We start from the raw sequence: 21163 nt of genomic DNA, 5'->3' as shown, positions 1-21163 counted from the left end.
TTTAAACACATTAAATGTGCAAAGCCTACAGTTATTTAGGGTTCTTATTTATTGCACTTAGTTTTAGACAGATTGAGAATTATATTAGGCTTAGGCTACAGTAATTGAGGGATAGGGCGTCAGTGGGAGAATGATCAAAACTATTTGAATGACATTTTAACAAGGTTCTAAATAATCTTATACTGTATTTCCACATAGCAGACAGATCTGGGCCAGATTTGAGTTAAGCTGACACTGCTGGCATGGCAGGTGGTATGTCAACCGGATGTGGCCCAGGTCTGGCAATGATGGCACTGTTTAAATGATGGCACTGTTTATATGATGGCATGCCACATGTGGCCCAGATCTGTCCATGCCACATGTGGCCTGATTGTGGTTGAGCTTATGTTGCCCAGATCTGTCTCATATGAACAGGCACATGTGTTCTCTTAAGTGTGAACCACAAAGAATTGTTAGGTCTTACCTTTAAATGTTTTTCTACCTTTACTGGTGTGTCACACAACACCCTACTATAGCAATTAAGTGGATTCAAACTCATAAACACATCCACATCACGTGCGCCATCACTGACAGAAAACCTTTATTTCTCAGAATTGCATGAGTAATAATTAAAACAGATGGCCCTAAACTTACCTATTAAGTTACAGGACAACTTCGTATTTGTGTGTTGAGAAATTAAATCTGGCTCCGGCCCCACCCGTGACCCCGTTCGGGGACTAAGCGGTAGAAAATGAATGAATGAATGAAATTAAATATCTCACTATTCTGACTGTCCACTGATGCCTCCCTGACAACCAACCAACCAATCTTATCCTTTGCTCTTCACTCTCATTGGCCATCCCTCAACATGTGACTCCGTTTCCTACGCTCTCATTGGCTCTAGCTATTTCCTGTTGTAAAGAGCGCGAACAGAACTGGAAAAGAACAAAGTCGAGGTGAGTTTACGGCTTTACTTATTTCTTCTGTACAGAATATTTTTGATTAAGAAATAACTTGATAGCTTAAGCTGCATTCCATTTGAACAGGGAAGCTGGAATTTCTGAGTTTCCCATGTCTGTTGAAGAGAAGCTTTGCTAGAAACGGGACTCACTCGCCTCATGCTGGCCCATGTGTGGGCCACCTCTGGCAAACCAGGTCTGGGCCACCAAAGGGCCGTCATTTGCGGTATGTCAGCTGAGTGTAAGTGCATTGCGTGGGCCAGAGATGCCTCACAAGGGGCCCACTGTTGTTCTCTACAATGAACATATGTTGTTCAGCTGATAAATCTGACAGAACAGTAGTGTAACTTCACACACTCTGCATAGTTTATTATGGGATGCACTCGTGAGGGAAGAAATAGCAGTAGTGTAACTTCACACACTCTGCATTGTTTATTATGGGATGCACTATATTCCAATGATCAGCATGGCTAAATCATGGCATATCAGAGTTATTGAGTGGAGTAAATTGAATTAAAAGTCCTGAATGTCAATGAACACAAACAGAAGTCCAACGAGGTCATTAACATCTTTTTTCATTCCACTCCTGTCAGCTTCCCAAATTCCACACCAGTGATCACACAGAATAGCACTGTGAGAGTCTTGTTTTAGTTTCTGAGAAGGCATCTACAAATCAAACAAAAGGGTACACACAGAGAGACACTTCTGTTAGGACTTTCTCATATTGTAGATTTGCAGTTGCGTGTCTATGGGTCAATTTTGTGAAGTTCATCACTGGTCTAAAATAGCTGAGGCTCTAAAGCATAGTTCAGTAAGTGTTGCTGTGAAAGTAGTCCAGCTCCATCTATGCTAAACACTGTTCTTTCACTCCTTCAGATAGGAGAGCCTGTCTATGCCTATACCCTTTTCCTTCCTCAAGTTGCATATGCTGGAGACAAACATCCTCTATGGCTTGTTTGGGAATGCCACATAGCCACGGGCTCCAGCACACAAAGGCAGAACTGACTGATGAATCCACCAGATAATCTGTCAAATAATCATGGTACTTTATGCCAAATGTACTCAGGAAACTGCTATAGCACATATTGGATGACACTGATTTCATTAAGAGCTCCAATCTGACTGTCATTATATTTTTGGGCCCTCCACATTAAGATAATATTTACTGTGATAATTATTGTGACAACAGTAGAAAACAAAACACCACTATTATGATAGACACACTAAATAAGGTCTGACTTGAAGTTTCAAATAAGATGCGACAGAAAACAAACTGCAGGAAGTCTGGCTTTAGAGCTGCTGAGGAAACAGACTGATAATGCTACATTTCTCTCACAGAACCTTTTGGCTGTAGGAGCATAATTGAGGCACAGGGCCACTTACTACACACAACAGAGTCTAGAGCAGGAGGAAGACATACCGACTGACACATTAACTTCCCTCCCCTCTATACGTGCTGCAGCTTTCACCAGCATGTTTGGTCTGCTGTCTGTCCTTGAATGATGCTGTGATAAAACACAAAGTGCCCTGTTTTCCACAGCTATCCACAATGACTCCTCAGTCTGAGCCTGCCCGTCTGATCGATGTAGAATAAAAGCTATCCACAATGACTCCTCAGTCTGAGGGTTAGAGGATCGATGTAGACTAAAGATAATCGCAGCAGAGTGAAGACTGGATTTGGCTTGTAATCTCTGTGGTGCTTCAAAATTGCAACTGAGTTTGTGATTCTGTGTGAGTGAACATGAGCCTGGATTTTGCAGTGAGATGTTGGTGGCAAAAATGTGCTCGCTCATTTTGTTGGAAAAACAGTCCAAGGCTTAAATAAGGCATCCTAATATGCACTTCACAATAACGGTCTAAAACTGCATGTTCAACTGTTGCTGTTGGCAGAAGTCAGTCCTGTAGCATTACTAAGAATAAAGGCAGCAGCTCTACCTAGTGGCCAACTGTGTGCTTGAACACAGTAGCTTGCTTCTCTGCTTGTGGAACTGTCTAAAATCATCCTACTAACACCATAAACTCTCTACTCTGGAAATGCAGTAATGTTCTGCATTGTAAAAGTGTTATCAAACAACATCTGAATTCATTCTAAACTCACTAAAGATCATCCTTTGTGTTGGTGCCTCATTACATATTCAGGTACCTGCGATAAAAAGTTGCACCTTAGCTGACCAGTGACAACCGACTTCTCTGCTGAATTGATGGCCTCAGTGCTTGCAGGACAAACAGTCTTAAGTTTCATCTGGCTTTAGTACTGAGAAGCAAAAGCTGCTCTGTGGTCCACTTACTGTTCTCACAACAAACCTGCATGTGTTTATTCAAGTTTGTCAAACTAAATCTCCTCCAGCATTCATATATAGAACAATGTACGGTCCCAACTACTGTAACGCAATATTAAACAAGCGCTTATGTTATTGCTTGGTGGCCATCCTGTTCATTTGTACGGTTCCTATGTGTGTTCACAAGAGTATGTACTGTAGCAGTATATGTGGTGAAACAGCAGGGGGTGTTGTTCACCGTAACAATATCAGCATTATCTGTTACTGTGGTTAGCATTATATCCCAAGACTGGGAAGTAGATTCAAGGAAAAGTGAAGTCTGTCTCCTCATAGATATGGGTTTCCTTTGACTCAGTGACCCCACCCTCATCCTAACTCTACCTCTGCCTACACTCCCGAGTCTTACCCTATTATGTTATCATTATGTTTACACATTTACTGTAACCAGATCTTTGAATGACATGTTTGAAACACTGAGTACACCATTAAATCCACAACTCAGTAAGTAGTAATTTTAAAATTCAGTCTCAGGTCACCTCGCATTACACAGATCATGTCTTTACACTTAATTGCTTTGGACATACAGTACATGGTCGATATCGGGGCTTCTTGTACCTTACAATTTCTCTTCCCCTTGACTGAACTAGCAAATGAATTCTATGGAGGTGTCTTTCAGCGCTGAACTTCTTGTGCAAAAGGTCCTGTTGTTTTTCGCTCTGCTGGTTTCACACATTTGCCGTGCCTGTCTGGCCCAGAGGCGTTCGAGCTGACAAGTCAACATGTGTCGTGGGAGCAACACAAAAATAAATAAATAAAACAGGATGCAAAGGAAAACCACAAAGCATCTGAATGTCTCTAAAGGAAATTACTAATTAACATAAATTAGACATCTCGACCCCCTGGTGTTTCACAGATTGAGAGTTTTTATTAATAAAATTTTACCTGAGTTGTATGAGGGTCTGAGATGTAGTTCGTTAGGGAATTAGCAAAACAGGTAAAGTATGTTTTATTTTAAAATGTGTTAACTCTGAACTTTAAAAATGCATCACACTGGTTTAAAGTAACACTCTACATGAGAAAGAATGTTTAATAATCTCACCAAATGTAAAAATTCTTGCAGTCTGCAGTAGTAGTGTTGTGAAAAGGCATTTTCCATGAGAGCCTGCATGCATCTATGTGTTTAACTCCCACCTTTGCAATGAGGCCCTTCCACCACTCTGTTGTTGGTGAGGGCCCACATGGAAGTGATTACACTTGCAGAGAGTGAAATTACAGAGAGAACCTACAGAAGTGGAGCCCTCCTTTAACCACTACTAATTCACTTAGAGTCACGCACATAAACACAAGCTCTGAAGCACATACTGTACAGCTGAGTGAACACATACACACAGATAGAGAAAGACAGATGGGCACACACGCACATGCTCACACGGGAGCTCTGCTGCCACCTTGCCTGAAGCAGTACATTTCCACTGCTGGCTCTGTTGGGACAAGGCTGCAGTGTGCTTCCCTCCCTGCCTTCCCTCTCCTGGGCTGAAATGGGACAGGGCTGTAAATTCCTCAAAAGAGCAGTTAAGAGGGCCTTCATTAAAACAGCGAGGCCAGCGCTCGCCAGAGAGGAGCCGGTTCAGTAAGTCACCATCAAAGCCTGAGGCCATACTGGGGCTCAAGGGAGAGTAAGAGACTGGATTAGAGCATTACTACCTATTGTGTTTCTGGCAATACAGGTGCTTAAAGTGAGCTAATAAGAATGATTTTACTGCCTTGTTATGTATCTGCAGGGGGTTGATTGACTTATCAATTACAAGTTCAGTGATTGCTTCCACAGATGTTGAGTAACGCAGTTTGCAGCCTTGGCTGCACAGGAACAAAACTCCCTTTGGGCCCATTCTACCACTATTTCAATCACAGAAGGATGAAAATCACATCTAACAACTTAGAATTACTATTGGTATTTCAGAATAACACTGTAGAGAAATGATTTCCCACGCTACAAGTCCATCAGTTTCAAAACAGAGGTCAACAAAGGTGCCATTATACCTACTGATATTAGTTAGTTGTAAAAGTACATACACGACCAACAACAATATATTATAATTTGAATGCCAGATATATGAACGTGATCAAAATGAATGCTTTGTATTCACATACATAAATGGTGATCCATCACTGTAGCTTTCTACAGAGACGCATTCTAATGCAGGAGGTTTGGATGATATTACCCTGGAGCAAAATTTGCAACCTACTAGATTGCAAATGCATCAATAAATTGTCAAAATTCAATAAATACATTCAATTGTAATACGTTTGAAAACAATCCCACTTTGTGTTATTATTTACACATCACCCTGAAGATGTCTGAATGGCATGCCTGTGTACACACTGAGGTGTCTGGATGCACAGCCATTCCCTCTGCTCCACACACACTCCTCCCAATCAAGCCCATTATTATCCCAGGCGTGCTGCCGGCTCAGAATATCTGTCACACAGCTGTTGGCACCTCTCTGCTCAGCAGCGGGAAAGGCTCTGGGGCACTCCCTCACTTTCAGCCCTGATATACACCCTCACACTGAATGACAGGGGAGTAAACATTGCAGATTCAGTATGTTTCAGTTATATGTGTCTATTTGTTTTTTGTCAAAGTCAACCTAGAGCGGCTGGTGCACCTATGAGCAATAAAATTCCAGACAAACGGTTTCCAAGGAACAACAGTTTTATGTGTTATGATGTTTAAATAAACCAGTTGAAAGTTTTCAGGTTTTTATTATATATTTCAAAGTGGAAACATATGGCTTTGAATTTAACAAGAATAAGGTGGATGTCAAGTTAAAAAAATGTATTTTAGTGGACACAAGATAAATGGAGAAAAGCAGGACGTGCCGTCATGGTGAGTGTGGCTGGAAGCCCTGAATCAAAGTCAGAAATTGAAATGCACATTTAAACTTCCAATCTCCTGCCAAGTTGTTACGCTGCATCCCACTCACAATGGCCACCTCTGAAAGCAATGACAGGAAGAGAAATAACATATTGAACTTCCTGTGGAGATTTCAAGGGAGAGAAAGACAAATAGATATAGCGTGTGTTCTGGAAAATCTCAGCTGCTCGCCTATGGTTAGAATACGGCAACTAATCTAGTGTTAGCCTTCAGCGCATGAGTTCCACTTGAGCATGTGCCAATGTTTGATTTGAAACAGGTTTACTACACGTCTGGGTAGTTTTTTCTTCCCCCTCATTTTCACTTTTCCTAAATCCTTTGTCTAGTTTTAACCCTTTCTGTAGGCCTCTTATGATTCTTCTGCTGTAGGAAGGTCATGAGAAATTGACATAAACCTGAACAATGGTGCCAGAGTAATAGAACACTGGTGCTTGAGATTAACAGGATTCTTTTCTAACATGCCAAGGCCTTTTTCCAATAAGAACGACATAATGTCAGCTTGAAAAGCATTCTTCCTGTCTTACCCCCAATCCTTGGCTTGTCCCTTCTTGCCCTCAAGCAAGCAGGAATCCTCTATATGCAAGACTTAACATCTGAGATCAACAATGTGGGAGATGGCTGCCGCTGAAAAACGGGGCACCAACATTAAGCAGAAAAGTGGCTATAAATCACTTGTGCAATTATCATGAACGGTTTGGTACAGTAGATTTGTCGCAGTGTTTTAATTATAAACCTCAAATCAAACTATTTTCCGCATGTTTAAAGAAAGTCCACCAAGTAAAGTCATACAACATACACATCAAGATTAGCTGAGAAAAAAATTACTTTCAGAAAAGCTTTTTCTTCTTGTTACAAGTTAAATGCAGAGCATCTGATTCCATTTAGTTCTGACGTAGTTTAGCTGAAATATTCACAGAATCAGTCATGTCGTTTCTCATTTGGATTCTCCTATATTTTCTTTCTTTAGTTTTCCCCTGAAGAAAGACAAAAGCAACCAAACAATACTCAATTTTCCATTATACTTTCCAAACCCCTCCTCCACTAAACCCTAAAACAATCTTCCTCTTCTTACCACCCGCACCCCACCCACATGCTGCTTTCCTTCATTCTCTCACTACTCATTCGTTTCTCTGCTTCAGTGCAAAGCCAAACAAGCCAGCCATTAAGTTGAGTTAAGCTCAGGAAGTGGGCCTTCGGGCCAGGCGGCACTGTTTACAAGGAACTAGTCAGGTTTCAGCGGCGCTTTGAAGTGAGCAGCACACAGGAGACTGTCTGTCACTAGGCAAAGACCCAGCGCTGCTGCACTGACTCACTCATATTCCCCCATTCATCTGTGTGGAGAGAGGGAGGGAGGGTGCAAGATGTCAGAATACAAGAGGCACAGGTAGATTTATGGTTTCTCCCTCCTATCTTTAATCACTCTTACTTGTCTGTTATTACATCCCATCTTTTTTTAACCCCTGATAAGGATACAAGAAAGGCAAACATGAACTTGTCCAACAGGTCATGGGATATAGCCTAGACTCCATTGATAGAAAGGCTGTGACGCAGGGCTCATATCAGTAATTACACTGTAACCCGTAGGGGTACTGCCTAATCATAGCCCTGTCTAAGCCTTTGCATAACAATGTGAAGGCATAGTGTGTGAGTGCACCTCTCAAATCTTTGCTTCTAGCCCGGAGACTCTGCTCTGAGGCAAGAAGATCAGCTTTCTCCAACACACCCATCTACTTCATGACATCAGCGCAGAGAAGGTTCAGTTTCAGCCATGCATGGCTTGGGGGATTCCAACTTGGCACAGAGCACAGTGACTTCAGACAACTAACGCCGCAGCAAAGCCTGACACTCTTGTTTTTCCTTCATCAAACAGGCAGGCAGAAACATTTTCACACCTGTGTAACAACACAGACATCTCTTGCCAGATGATTCCTGTTGATTTAACTGAGCCCTCTCTAACAACAGACAAAAAGGTTATTTGTTTTTTTTCACACTTTGCAGGCGATGGTAGTGAGAAGTCCTCCTCCACATTCTTACAGGTTGGCACCACTTTCTCACACATGCACCACAAAGCTTTCAGAATATACACAGAGTGGGTGATAAATTAGGAGAGGTGTGTTCAAATGACAGCATTTCCCAGAAGGCTATGGTCCTGTGTAAAAAGCAGATTTCACCTTTTACTGCTACTTGTCAATCTGAGGCAACAGATGTTCAGGTGACAAAACCCACAGGCCCTTATGAAAACAACATGACTGTCCATTTATTAAGGAGACTAAAGGATTGTTCAAATCAAGCATTTGATGTAGTTATTTGTTAATATGCGATGTGGCAACACGATTGGGTAAAAAAATGACAATACAGTAGGCTAAACTAAGAAAGCTCATTTTTAATTAATTAGAAAAACATTATTTATAACCAGCTATAGGCGCGATCTATAGGCTATTGGTCATATAGTGAAAAGTAAAGCAGGTACACAGACAAATAATGAAAGGTTTTCACTTTTGTTAAATACAAATATATATTTTGATGTTTTACAAATATTATTTAGTTTCATTTCATTACACATGAAATGTTTGGAGATACGTTTTTCTTCCACTGCTCGTTGTGCTTCTCAGCTGCTGGATCATCACACCCCTTGAGTTTATGTTCGCTTTGAGAAAAGAGCCAGGGAGGGGGAGGAGAGCGCTGCCGCACATGGCATCCATAGCCATGCTTCTTATTTGTTCAGACAGTCAGGTTCATTCCTTGTTTATCCAGCTTGTCCTTCTGTCAAACCCTAATCCTCAGTTTGGCATGCATGTGTGGCTATAAAGCTGAGGTGAATACAAATGCTGTATTAACTAATAGCTACACCGTGTGCTACTTACCTGTTACATGTCAAACAGATAATAATACACAAATTGCTCCCAGCAACTTAAAGTTGTCCCTTTACTCTACACAGTGGTCTCTCCGTGTTTGGCATTTGTCAGCCTTGTGTAGAATTTATGCCAGGAATGTAGAGTCTTTCCGGACCAAATCCAGAAACCAGAGGTGATGCCCACTATTAGTGTCATCAGGTACTTGATCATGTAGACAGTGAAGTCTGGGGTCATGCGGGGCCCGGTTGGCATAGGGCAGGGGATGGCCAGGGCCCTGCAGTTATGGCTGACCCAGCTGCGCTCCCAGTGGGGGCGGAAGGCCTGCTCATAGAAGAAGCAGGCAATAACAATGGTGGCAGGGACAGTGTAAAGCACGCTGAAAACGCCGATCCGCACCATAAGCCGCTCCAGCTTCTCTGTCTTGGTGCCATCGTGTTTCATGATGGTGCGGATTCTGAACAGTGACACAAAGCCGGCCAGCAAGAAAGAAGTCCCGATGAAGAGATAAATGAAGAGAGGGGCCAACACAAAGCCTCGTAGAGGGTCCAGATTGCTGAGACTGACAAAGCAGACACCACTGAGCATATCACCTTCAATCTGTCCAATGGCCAGGATGCTGATGGTCTTGACGGCTGGCACTGCCCAAGCTGCCAGGTGAAAATACTGAGAGCTGGCCTCAATAGCCTCGTGGCCCCACTTCATACCTGCTGCCAGGAACCATGTGAGAGATAGGATGACCCACCAGATGGAACTGGCCATGCTGAAGAAATAGAGCATCATGAAGAGGATGGTGCAGCCCTCCTTTTTGGTGCCTTGGACAATGGTTTTATATGCGTCAGGGCTAAAGCTCTCATTGCAGGCCACCTTGTCCCCCAGGAAGTAGCCAGCTATGTAAGCTATGGAGACCATAGTGTAGCAGCCAGACAGAAAGATGATGGGTCGCTCAGGGTATCTGAAGCGTTGCATGTCAATTAAATAGGTTGTTACTGTAAATAAGGTAGATGCACAACAAAGCACAGACCAAACCAAAATCCAAATGCGGGAGAAATGAATCTCTTTATCAGTGAAAAACATGTACCCACCGCTCCTTGATGGCTCACAGGGAGCTGCACAATCCTTCTCCTCTAAAAACCTATAATTCAAATACGGTGGGACTTTGAGAACAGACGGGCAATGGAAAGGCCTGTCATGCGTGGGGAACGCGGGGCGGTCCTGCGTACTCGGGACAGGCACGATGGGTGGCACGGTGACCGAGGACGAGTCGTTTTGTCCCACACACATCTGTCCGTTTCCCATCACAGGGAAATTCTCACAACGTAGTCGGTCCGGCCACTGAAAGCCAAACTTGTTCATGAGAGCCTCGCAGCCCTGCTTGGCTCTCTCGCAGATTGACCTGCAGGGAGGAATGGCCGTGTCCAGCACTGTGCATACAGGCGCATACATGGAGCACAGGAAGAATTTCAACTCCGGCGAGCACTGCACCTTTACAAGAGGGTAAAACTGGTGCACCTCGAGCCCTGCGTCCTCCTGGTTGTAATGGCCTACTAAATTGGGCATGATGGTTTGGTTATAGGCTATGTCCGTGCACAGAGGTATTGAAATCGGCTGACAAAATCCATGCTCCGGGACGACTATTCCGTTGTCCCCCTTATACTGGGCTGATATCAGCAGAGGCAGCAGGAGTGCGACAGCCCAGGTGTTAGAAAAAGCCATATTCCTAAGTTCAAACAACAACTTATCCCGATTAACTTACTGTAAAGTGATTTAGTTTCTATCATCAGTTCAGCCAAAAGTTCATCAGCGAGGTAAACGGAAGAGGTCTGATGGTGAAGACCCTAGCGCTGCGCTCTTTGTGCTTGGTATCTGCTTAAAACACCGCTGGGTGACTTTTTTCTTCTCCACAACTCCGAGTCCCTCAGCTTGGTCAAGGCAACCACAATAAGAAAAAACACTTCCGGTAACGACTTTCAAATTAAAATCATATTTCAGTTAATTGTAGAATGTTATGTCAACGTTGCCTCCCAGCATAGCACGCGTATTTAATCAAATAAACATCTAATACAGCTGTTGCCATCTAGAGTATGATGGTTAAAACATATTTAAATGTGCCAAAGGTTGGTGAGAATTCTTATGGGAGCCAGTATTCATGAAGTTTTGACCTATTATCTCTTTTGACCCCCATAGTTCAGGCATTATCCCTCCACTAGTCCTACAAGTAGTTGCAGTTATATCAGACCAAATTCACTTCTAAAGAGTTCTTGAATCCTATCCGCATGTAAGCAAAAACCAGATAGGCCTACTTGGCAATATGCCCTGGCCTTATATTTGCATTGTATTTGCTTGTATTGTATTTCAGGTTCAGCTGTGGCTGACCCACCTTGCTTGTTAGGCAACTTTATCTAAGAGTCAGGTTCATGATTCATTGTTTAAAACGCTTGACTATTTTTTTCCTATCTTATCGACTAAAGTGCAAACTAAATTTGTGTTAGCCTGCAGACAAGTCTACAGGGTCATCATGGGCACCCTCTGTTTAAGTGTTTTGTTAAGTTGGGCCCATGACAGAGAGGGCGCACCACTGTGTTCCAGCATCTTTGTTTGCTCAAAAAAACCAGCTGCATGCTAACCGACTATGGTTAACACAGTTTAATGCAAAATGTGGTTATTATTGATACAATAACAACATTATTATTAATAATAATAGCCTGTACTACTAGATCTACTACTACTAATAATAATATATTTGCATTATATCAATTGCATTCGTCCAGCCAGACTACACTGCATTAATATAATACAATACAGGGCAAATAAACAAACCAGCACCACTATAACATTTATTAGGTGTGAACGAAATTAAATAACTATAATAAAAGTCAATTATATTTGGCAAAGTGTTTGCTTTTATTTTGAAAGCAATGTTGTCTGTATGTTGGTCATATTTTTGCACATTTTATTGACCTCAGCTGATTGCGTGTCCCGACCAGACTTACAAGTTCCCTTTTGAAGATACAGTATATGTCTATGGGAGGAGGATACGATAGACGTTTCACCGAATGTGTGTACTTCAGTGTTCATTTCATGTTTATGAGCCACCTTAAAATGTGGATCAATCAGTCACTTAGTTTGATCTGAACTTTGGTTACTTCGTTTAAACTTCGGAAAGTCAGTATGGCGTTAAAATGATCTGTATAGACCATGCAAAAACAAGTTAGTAGGCTATGTTAGTAATAATAGGTTTCACAATTTGAAATAAGCCATCAGCAAAAGTTCAAAAGTTAGTCATCTATAAATGTTAATACATCGTGAATAATAGGTTCTACGGTAATCAATCAACTTTATAAATGAATTTCCAGGCGCCCTGCACCTCCTTTCCAATAGGTGTGTGTTTAAACAGGTTGAGTCTCCTTGAATTTCCTACTATGTCTGGATACACTTCAGGTGGACACTATGACAGGATAATAATTGTGTCATAATGTGATAACTGTGTTTGATAATTGTACCATAATGCTGGTCCACCATGGCCTAGATATGTGTGTGACATCAGATGTTGCTAAGCCCTCGGATGGTCTGCTTGATGCTCATTGGCTAATGTTCGCTCGGGTCGCGAGCTCTATCGAACCGTAGTGGGGTGGAGAATAGAGGGGGCATAGAACAGTTAAGGTTAGTGAATTGACCTTGACAAGAAAAGAAAAAAATCATTAATTTACTTTATTTAAGGTAGGTGGCTAAGTCTTTTGCTTAACAGACACATTTTATTCATATATTTTGGTCCGCATAGGCAAAGTTAGTCGAATTTACGAGGCAGACTTGTTTCATATATTTTGGTCCGCATAGGCAAAATTAGTCGAATTTTTACGAGGCAGACTAGGAGTTTTACCAACGGTGAGAGTTTAACTTCAGCTAGCTTAGCCAAGCAACTTCGACAGCTTGCTATCTTAATCAACTAAGTTAACGGAAAAGTTAGCTAGCCGATTGATTTGCTTTCTCAAAAATAGCAACATAATGTTAGGGTGATAGTTACCAACATAGTGTTATATGCGCCATAAAATCTACGTTATATCAGGTGAAGTTATATAAAAGGGTATCTGTTTTTCAGTTTTTTCGCCAGACCAGCAATGGAGTAAAGAATCTGGTTAAGCTCAAAGGAGTTCATAATGGCATTTAATGGGCACCAGGGCTCATTTGTAAATCATCTCTTTCTCACAAATCATCGTCAGGTAGGATGACGTTTTTCGGTTTATCGTTAATCCACCCAATAAGATGGTGCTGGAATAGGCTACATGCAGACGTCAGAGAGGCCTTCAAATTCATTTAGCCTTACAAAGGGTCTTGGAACATTTTTTTTTCTGACCTAGGCAGTAACACCCCTTACATTTTGTTTTGTTTAGCGTATTTGTTTCTGACTGAGACATACTTGTATAAACTACAAGTGAGGGTGGATTACACATACAGGAGGCTGTTTAATTCTTTTTATGGACTTTGCGTCATGACCATTGTCAAAGTGAATAAATTGTGCATTTACATTAACATTGCCCTTCCTTAGTTAAATGGCATTCTACTAAATTCTTATTCTCTTTGGTAAATTCTTATAAATTAATTTATTATCAAAATCAAAGTCAAGTCAAAGCAAATAGCTGCTGATTAATTAATTAACTAATTATTTATTTATTTATGTTTTAGATAGAGTCTGTCTCAGCACTATTATATCATTTGATGCCTCTGTGGCACCTTCAGTTGTCTCAATTCTTGTAATTTACATTGCTTGCGTGATAAAGAAAAATACAGTAGTAACATTAGTAATAGATTAGATTGATTAACTTTTGCTTCTTTCTTTAAGGATAGTGTAAATATAGGTGGTGGAAACAACGAAAGCATGGCACTGCCCTTTGTTTCCATCCCCAGCGGGTCACTGCAGGAACAGGACACAACATCCTACGTGCCCTGGTCTCATAATGCTCATGATGATCCCTGTGAACTTGTCAAATATGCCCAGAGCAGCATTAAAAGCAGGTATTCCATTTTAACTATAACTATATTTTATCTATAACTGTAGGATCTGTAACTATCTTATGTGTAGTTAAGTGTAAGTTAGAGGTACTAAATACACTGAGTATCTTATTGCAGTAGAAAAATTAATAGAGTTGGTAGAAAAACTGTTTATTTATGTTTTCAAAGAAAAAAGGAAACTCTAGTGTGCAGTTCTGATGATGTGTTTTCTTTTTCTTGAAGGAAACCCACTGATAATACTGATTGTGATGGAGAGACTGATCTGCAGGGTCTAGTGTCAAATATTTTGGATGAAGCAGATTCACAGGACAACTATTACAGTGAAGGGTATGTCAGGGTTTATAGTTTTTTCATTTTAGGCGGAGCTGCATATTATAGTATGAATTGCATGATTTATGGCTTTGACAACAGTGTTGAACAACCACAAATGGATGATGTTTGAAGTTTTTATCCATGTTTTGTTAAAGGAAGTCCTCAATTATTTTTAGGAGCCTACCTACATGTAATCCTGTCTGGTCTCCAAAGACACTAAGAGAAGATCTGCTACAGTATTTTCAATCAGAGGCTAAAATGCAGCAAAACCCTACCTTTCCTCCAAACTATATGTCCTGTGAGGCTTTCGGCAAAGCACAGAGAAAATCAGTGTTTAAAGATGTTGAAGAGTTTTGTCAGCAGTCCAATGGCCTCTCTTCCAATCAACATTGGCTTTTTAATTTGCCTAAGGGAGACAGGGACAATTACACCCTCCATCCTCAGAAACTGCCACCAGGTCTACCAGTGCCCAACAAAGGAAATGCATACCTGTCACAGATACAACAAAGCAAATATGACACCATGTCAGCTGATAGAGACAGAGGAAACAGTCCACCTATGATTAATTTCCCTGACCTCAACAATGCCTTTAGACAGAAAAGCGAAATGAACAGCCCCTGCTTTGATCCTTACTATGAAGACCACTACATCCAGAACAGCACAAAGCCCAGCAGTCCTGAGCAGTATGTGCAGCAAGACAATAACCAACTGGTCAGCAGTTTTCAGTTGTTCATGGCTGGTGAGCAGGACAGCTTTTCTCGTGGAGACTTTCCAAATATGCACAAGCAGGGACTGGCCATGCACCATGAGGACAACATGGTTGAACAATGGAAAGTCACCAGTCCTGTAATGTCAGCACAAAGTACTCCTGCAATCCAGACCCAAAAACAGCTGGTTGAAGAATTTGGGATAGTGCAAAGAAATGGAGGACTGAGGAAACAAGCATTTAAAAGTGACACCTATCAAGATCTGCCTAGTTTCAGCCCACAAAACAGAGAACACTTCCAGCAACCAAAGCCATTCTCTACATCTTTAAACTTCCCAAACCAACACCAAAACAGTGTGACCATACACAGAGGGAACATTAATGTGAGCATGAACCACTATTCAAAACATCACAACCGGCAGGGCCAGATACTGAACAAGATCAGGTCACAGACGCAGAAAGAAAAGATGATGTATGTGCCTGGCGTTTTGGGAGAAAGCTTCTCTCCAAGACCCCTAACCAACACTTACATGAGAGAGAGAGACAAGAAACAGGCTCTGTCACAAAACCCATACTTTGACCTCCAGGGAAGCATGGAGTCTCAGAGGTTTGATGGAGAAAACAGCATGCAGCGTGCAGGGAATACACAGCAGTTCATGCCTCTCATCTCTCCTGTAAATGACCCCAGAAGGCAGTCCAGCATTCCCATAAACTGTAACTTCAACTCTAGAGCCACACTGCCTTATGGAGGCAGTGCTCCTGCCATAGATGTGGGTGATATGATGTTTGCCAGTGAGTCTGCAGCTTTCGGCTCCTGTGTCAGCAACATGATGACCCACAGAGGAAAGAATACTTATCATGGCATGGCACCAGTCATCAGTTCAGTTTTGATGAAACAAGGAGGACCTGTGATCCAGCTCTACCTCTTCCTGGACGAGTGTTATGAACAGTGGAGGTGCTTGGAGAAGGAGAGGAAGAGGGTATGTTTTCAAAATATGATTTTGTGTCTACTTAGGATGTCTGGGGTGACTTTCAAGATTGGTATCACAGCCAGTTAGGTTTTTAATGGCTAAATAGAGTGAGTTACTTCCAGCCATGTGTTATCAAAAAGATCACACATTATTTTATTAATATGCAGCTATTTAGGTCTTCCACTTTTCAGTGTAGAATGCACTATACAGTTGTCATTAAGGTTGAAGAAAAAGTATGATCAATACTGGCATATATTCAAAATTAGCTTAAGTGAAACTGTTGTGTCATGTTTGCTGGTGACTTGCTGCAGTTTTGAATATCTTTGTACCTTCTATTTAGTGGTTTGATGAATGAACTTAAATCATAAATGTGAAAAGAGAAGACAGTCTAATCATGATCAGCAAAAGATTTTATCACTATATTTACATTTAAATGACCAGTGCAATTTATACATATTGGTTGTGTAATTTATTTTCATTTTATATGAGCATTTACTATTGGACACTCTATTGGCTTAAAAAAAGTAGTTGTGGAAGTGTTAGGTTTCCATGTTTTTGCACATTTTTTTTATTTTAGACAGAGGTCATTCTCACCAAGACATTTGTTGGGAAACGGACTGCCTCAGTGACCAGCACCAACCTACCTAAAGCTCTACCAAATCCCACCAGAGTCGACCATCTCATTGTTAAACAAATCAGAGAACAAGCAAAGGTGAGGCTGTTGATATAATTGTGTCCATGCTGACATCTACAGGTGAATTTTGTCACAGCAGCCTTGTCATGTAAAGGTGGTAATTGCAGTGGTATTTGCACATGTTGGTAATGTATAAAGAGACAGCTGCTGTGCCTCTGTGCCTTAGTTTTCCTTAGTTTGGACTTTGTTAAAAAATGATACTAAAACCACCAAGAATGGAAATATGAAAATCTTTTGGGGTGTCTTGCTGATATTTTAACTATTGCTGTGAAGTTGCGTGCTAGCTGTATGTTTGTGTGGTGGCTCATTAATAAGCACTGTATCCTCCTCACATTAAGAATGTACAGTGTTGGAATACTGGCCTTGGATGTGTCTGCATGAAGAGGGTCTCCCAGAGTTTCTTTTTACATAACAAAACTAGCAAAAATACCACTAACATGAACCACCCTTGTATTTTTGAAAGTAAATTATACGATTTCAGTAAAAATGTACTTTCATCTTAATATTCTGCATTAAATGTGTTGATGAATATCACTTGTATTTGCATATTCAATGAAGTTGTTGAAAAAGGATAAACTGTGTACTACACAAAGTAAATATTGCTCCTTCTTTTAAGTAACATAAGTCGAATATCCCATTAAGAAATCCAGACTGAGGGGTAAGTGTAATGCTTAATCGTGTGTGTTGCAGGTCGCAAGCCTTCTGGATAGGATGGAGTGTCTGCATAACGTCCCCCTCCCTATGAACATCCACACAGCACTGAACACGCATCAAATGGCCATTTGCATCACCCAGGCAAGACGCAAGGAGGAGATTGCCAACATGCCCAAGCTCCAGGAGCAGAGAGCTCATTTCACAGAAGACAGAGGTAACTCATTTTGCATTGTGATATATACTCCTCCCTCTGAAATGTTGCATGTCCTAACTTGTTTCTGTCTCATAGACACCCTGTTGTTGGTTGCACTGAAGGACCTAGCTGCTACCACGAGGAAGCTCCGCACAGCCCTTTGGTGTGCTCTTCAGATGACACTGCCAAAACCTGTGAGGAGGCAGTGTCATCATGTTGAGGCCCCACACAGAGAGAGATGCTTCTCTCCATTTGAAGGATATTCTTTTAAGTTATGAGTTAGCAGGCAACAGTGATCACTGCAGAATATGAGATGAACAACTTGAAGTGTGGCGATGGCTGCATTTAGCACCAAGGAGCTTCAGGTAGCTACCCTTTGTTGTGTAGGAATTGCGTGTAATGTAATTTATCCAGCTGCATCGTCAGCTTCATTTAATTAGTGTCAGCTCCAAATTAACGTGAATCTTGTTTCATCACCATATTTAAAGGCTCTATTTATGTGGAAGATTTCAGCAAATTCTTTAGTGTTTTACTTATTTATTGAAATGTAACAGTTCTGGTTATTCCCAAAGCAATAATTGAATCATAAAGGCGACAGTTTACAGTGAACATGCTAAATGTTGAAATGTTTTCTGAAATGTTCCAGTTAATTTCTGCAGCTTCGGATTGTCTTGTGTAACCCTAATATGTTTTAATCAGAAAAAAGTTCTATTTTATCTGCAGTTTGGTCAAGTTTAAACTGTCAATGATCCTCAGACGTCAGAAAACTTAAGTTCAGTGTTTTAAATGTATTAATCACATTTTCTACATAGAAACTTAACAGTATTAAGAAACATCATTCTTATCAGTGATATGCAACATAGCCAAGTAAAAAAAACACTGAATGCAGTTTTGCCTTTGAAGAATGCTCTCTATAAGCAGTTTAAAACATACTAAATTATAAAATGTTCTCTGAAATGTTTCTGAAACTTAATTTTTGTTCTTAGTATTGTAAACAGAAAACCTTTTCTGCAGTTCAGTCAGAACTTTGAACACATTATCAGTTTAAATCTGTCAGTTAGACTTTTTACCATATTATTTTCAGATAGTATTAATCAAATCAGTTTCTTATCAGTGGACAGTTTGTCAGCTAGGGACCAAAGCATGCATCCATTACTGAACCTTGCTTTGTAACAGCACTCCTCTGACTGCTTAGTGGATATTAGCTGTTCCATTACTGTGATCTTAATGTTGACATGTTTTTTGTTCTGTAAATGAAAAACTTTAAAATAAAGCACTGCAAACTGCTGAAATTTTTTATTAATTTAAAAAGATTGAATGCCATTATAAACATTGAAATCATAGTACTGTACATGAGGTATAATTTAGCAACCACTCCTTTGCTTTTATTCTCCAACAGTGTGTGTAGACCATAAAACGAAAATATGCATTATAATGAAAGCAAAATTTTATGTAAACACTTACCTTAACTTAAATGTGTAGAAATGAAAAGCATCTACAAGACACTGGCACAAAGGATACAGTCGCAAACTGTCAACTAAGGTGATTTACAAGGATTCTGCTGTTTTTTTTTTTTAATACCATGATCAATCCATTTAATGTGACTGATTATTTCAGACGTACCTCAAAACTTAAACATACACGCACTTTTTGTTAATGACAAGACTAATCGCAGTCATCATCATATAAAGATTTGCAGCTTTATTTCTAAACATCTTTCCATATCAGTATACAATGGGAATAAAGATCAGGACTGGACTTGAACATAACCCAGGACATTCTTCTTCACACATTGTAGAAGTAAATGAAAAGGATGGTTTGATGAAATCATGTAGACAATACTGAAAAGTGCCGGTGAGGTTTAGCTATAAAGAGGCAATGACTTCTTTTTTTTTTTTCCAGTTTTTGTCATGTAACAAAACCTTTTCACAGAGTGTCCTTTCTGTTAGTTTTATCTTTTGCGTTCATTTTTCTGAGTACGCTTCTTCTCCTTTTCTTTTCTGTCTTGTTTGGCTAGTTTGTCCTTCTCCCGCTGCATCTTGTCCATCTCCTTCTTCTTGTGAGCGTCTTCGCGAGCCTGTTCCCGCATTTGTTTTCGTCTGTGTAGCACCTCCTCCACGTTGGTGTTCTTAAACAGGGCTGACACCTTCAGTAAAGGAGAGCTGAATGAAAGCAGTAGTCTAGCTTCTTTAGAATTACTATTTATTACCACTATGGAGGCATAAATGATTTAACAATGTATCATATTGTCAGGACTATGCAACTGTTGAATTAGCCCTACCTACTGCGACAAGTAACACTGAAATCCATGTGAGTTTAACTAGCTTCTTATCATAAACAGCTTTAGAAAGGATACATTTATCATTTCCTGGGAGGTTATTCCCACTTGTTTGCTCCTCTTCCTCAGCTTCAGTGTTTTTGTCAAGGAAACATCAGACATTATCTGGATGAGCCAACAAAATATTTGCTTTATCTTAAGAATATGTTCATGGACAGTCTCACTACACGGTCAAAGAAATGTGTAATTTAAGTGAAACACATGGACCATTCTAGCAAGTGCGACTAGCTCAACTGTCATTACAACCAGCAGAATTAAGGATATTCCTCTTCATCTGTTACGTTAGCATACTGAGCAAGGAGGGCTTCTTTCCTCTTCTTCGACTCCTTGGTCACCTCCTTCTGTTTCACCACAATCTGAGCTTGTTTTTCTATCATGCTGGCGATAGCCTGGACCTCAGCTACAGAAAAGGAATGGCAGAACAAAATGTAAATACACCATGGTAACATCTAGTACCTTTTCTGTAATAAAAGTATTGCTTTTTGTTGCCATTAAAAGTACATTAATAGAAGGGGTTAGGAAAGCACCCATCTGAGACCAAGGCTCTAGAGAGTACACACATCCCTATGGTTAGGTTCACAGTAAACACCAACAAAACAGAGTCTGTGGAAATTACTTAGTGGCATAAACACTTTATCACACCAGAAAACAAACAAACAAACAAAAACTTTCTACAGTCTCAGGAACTGGTTTTGTTTTTTTATTTATTTTTCGGGAAATATTAATCCCCCTAGACAAAAGTGTCTTCATGCACTTTGCTCAAAATCAAAGCAAACAAATTAAAACTCAAAAATCTAATCTCTCTATGTTTAACTGGTATTGAAGACAGACTCAGTAGCAAGCCGTCTTTACTGTTTAGTCAAGGCATGTTGATGGCCCTCCTGTCTTTTATATGAATTATATTTATATATATGCATCTTAGAATTATATATGGATTTTTACTGTTTGACTATATATGTTTTGTTTGGGTGACAACATTGCAAGGTTATTGAATGCTGCCTTGATTTTCGTTGATTTTATGACTGCAGGTTCTGCAAGGTTTGCCAAGATGTAGCCCGTCTACTTTTGGTAGCAACATAAATACCATCATCAGCATCTCTTTTGGCTGCTGATCGGCTGCAACATGCTGTCCACTGCATGATGATCTGTTTGCAGACATCTTCCACAGTGTCCTCCGCCTGCACACAAAAGACAGGTAACAGTTAAATACAAGAAACATTTCATTTTATATTATCAGTCAGTGAATGATGCAGTCTGAACACTGATGGAGGGATGAATACC

At 40.5% G+C, this 21163-nt stretch overlaps 3 protein-coding genes across 7 annotated transcripts in view; 1 reads left to right on the top strand and 2 right to left on the bottom strand.

Moving 5' to 3' along the window:
• Positions 1-8726: 8726 nt before the first annotated feature.
• On the bottom strand, positions 8727-10894 carry fzd2 (frizzled class receptor 2). The gene has a single exon (XM_020607400.1). It carries the CDS (start codon positions 10718-10720, stop codon positions 9083-9085), a length of 1638 nt encoding a protein of 545 aa, XP_020463056.1. The 5' UTR covers positions 10721-10894; the 3' UTR covers positions 8727-9082.
• A 1712-nt stretch (positions 10895-12606) lies between these two features.
• Positions 12607-18445, top strand: moto (minamoto). Of its 5 annotated transcripts, none has more exons than XM_020607378.1 (8): positions 12607-12724; positions 13104-13224; positions 13845-14017; positions 14237-14341; positions 14482-16012; positions 16581-16715; positions 17388-17565; positions 17641-18445. In XM_020607378.1, exons 2-8 carry the CDS (start codon positions 13162-13164, stop codon positions 17820-17822), a joined length of 2367 nt encoding a protein of 788 aa, XP_020463034.1. In that variant the 5' UTR covers positions 12607-12724; positions 13104-13161; the 3' UTR covers positions 17823-18445. The 5 variants fall into 5 exon arrangements, with proteins under 5 accessions (XP_020463034.1, XP_020463037.1, XP_020463038.1 ...); XM_020607381.1 differs by having other exon boundaries at positions 14503-16012; positions 17641-18444; XM_020607380.1 differs by having other exon boundaries at positions 12614-12667.
• A 663-nt stretch (positions 18446-19108) lies between these two features.
• The window catches only part of ccdc43 (coiled-coil domain containing 43), a 3083-nt gene continuing 1028 nt past the window's right edge, over positions 19109-21163 (bottom strand). Inside the window, exons 2-5 of the mRNA XM_020607385.1 lie at positions 20967-21060; positions 20147-20282; positions 19901-19956; positions 19109-19683 (exon numbers count right to left, since the gene is read on the bottom strand). Coding sequence (XP_020463041.1) covers positions 19496-19683; positions 19901-19956; positions 20147-20282; positions 20967-21060 — 474 coding nt within the window. The 3' untranslated portion in view covers positions 19109-19495. The remainder of the gene's footprint in view (positions 19684-19900; positions 19957-20146; positions 20283-20966; positions 21061-21163) is intronic.

Source organism: Monopterus albus, unplaced genomic scaffold (assembly GCF_001952655.1).
Source record: "Monopterus albus unplaced genomic scaffold, M_albus_1.0 scaffold85.1, whole genome shotgun sequence".
NCBI lineage: Eukaryota > Metazoa > Chordata > Actinopteri > Synbranchiformes > Synbranchidae > Monopterus > Monopterus albus.
The sequence above is the reverse complement of the archived record's forward strand: the minus strand, read 5'-3'. Positions and strand labels throughout refer to the sequence as shown.

Bases quoted from the DNA above. Each gene is read 5' to 3' on its own strand.
- fzd2 (XM_020607400.1), bottom strand. From the start codon at position 10,720: ATGGCTTTTTCTAACACCTGGGCTGTCGCACTCCTGCTGCCTCTGCTG.
- moto (XM_020607378.1), top strand. From the start codon at position 13,162: ATGGCATTTAATGGGCACCAGGGCTCATTTGTAAATCATCTCTTTCTC. The intron at 14,342-14,481 runs GTATGTCAGGGT...GTTTTGTTAAAG, and splicing joins GACAACTATTACAGTGAAGG to GAAGTCCTCAATTATTTTTA. The intron at 16,013-16,580 runs GTATGTTTTCAA...TTTTTATTTTAG, and splicing joins TGGAGAAGGAGAGGAAGAGG to ACAGAGGTCATTCTCACCAA.